This window comes from Halyomorpha halys, unplaced genomic scaffold (assembly GCF_000696795.3).
Source record: "Halyomorpha halys isolate HHAL.00 unplaced genomic scaffold, Hhal_1.1 Scaffold174.1, whole genome shotgun sequence".
NCBI lineage: Eukaryota > Metazoa > Arthropoda > Insecta > Hemiptera > Pentatomidae > Halyomorpha > Halyomorpha halys.
In genome coordinates, this window is record NW_027107482.1 from 553540 (window position 1) to 554530 (window position 991).

General features: G+C 28.2%; 1 protein-coding gene across 1 annotated transcript in view; it reads right to left on the reverse strand.

The window, feature by feature from the left end:
* LOC106679057 (general odorant-binding protein 67) overlaps positions 1–991 on the reverse strand; it is a 22400-nt gene that overhangs the window by 1189 nt on the left and 20220 nt on the right. The window contains exon 7 of the mRNA XM_014417985.3: positions 431–510. Coding sequence (XP_014273471.1) covers positions 431–510 — 80 coding nt within the window. The remainder of the gene's footprint in view (positions 1–430; positions 511–991) is intronic.

A 991-nucleotide genomic window follows, 5' to 3' on the forward strand; every position in this document is an offset into this window, starting at 1 on the left:
AATATAAAGCACGAAACATGGGCGTTGATGACCTCAGGGTTATACGCCCTAAAGCCCCAGACAACAACAACTACGATAAGGCCAAACAGACAGTGACCGATATCATTGTCTATCATTATAGTAGGATTAAGGAAAATAGGTTAGCGACTAGGCACACTCAAGAAAGTATTAAAAAACTAAAAGATTAATCAGAGATTGAAAATATTTTATTTTTAATATTTGTCATTTAAATATTTAAAATAACTTGTCGAATGTCAATCATACATCAGTCCGTCAATCATAACAAACATTTAATAGTTTATTATGAGAAGAACGAGCCAAAATAATAAAGTATCTTACAAAACTTAAATTAATCATCAACTATAAAATGATTAATTGTATTAAATATTAAAAATCAATAGAAATTTTCAATAATTTTAGGAGAACTTACCAAAAATCTTTCCCTAAGTACACATCTCAAAAACTGAAATGATCCACTTTTGCACTTAGCAGATCCATTTCCTTCAGCAACTGCGAACGTATGTAAAATGTGTTAATTATATTTGATTAATTGTAATTAAATATTTTATCAAAATAAAAAAATGTCAAGAAAATATTTACTAATTACTTAATTTTGAGAAATTCAGTTATGCTTAAATTGAATATATAAATATTCATATAGAGAACAACAATCAAACATATTTTTAAAAGTACTAGGAGAAAAAATAGTCACTTTTTGGAAAAAACTTATCTTGATTATGGCTTTACATTACTGGTACTGGTAATGGATACGGGGTATGATTTACATTAACATATCCTTCGTATTTTCTAATAAAAACAATATATGGACGAAATATTACAAGAAAGTTTTAAGAATTAAACAGAAATATTTTTCTGTTTCACCTCACTTTCACCAACCCTTTTCTACATTTATATAAATGATCTTCCTGATTCCATTCACCAGGCACAGTACCACCTATACGCAGACGATCTCCAAATCTATCTGTCCTTC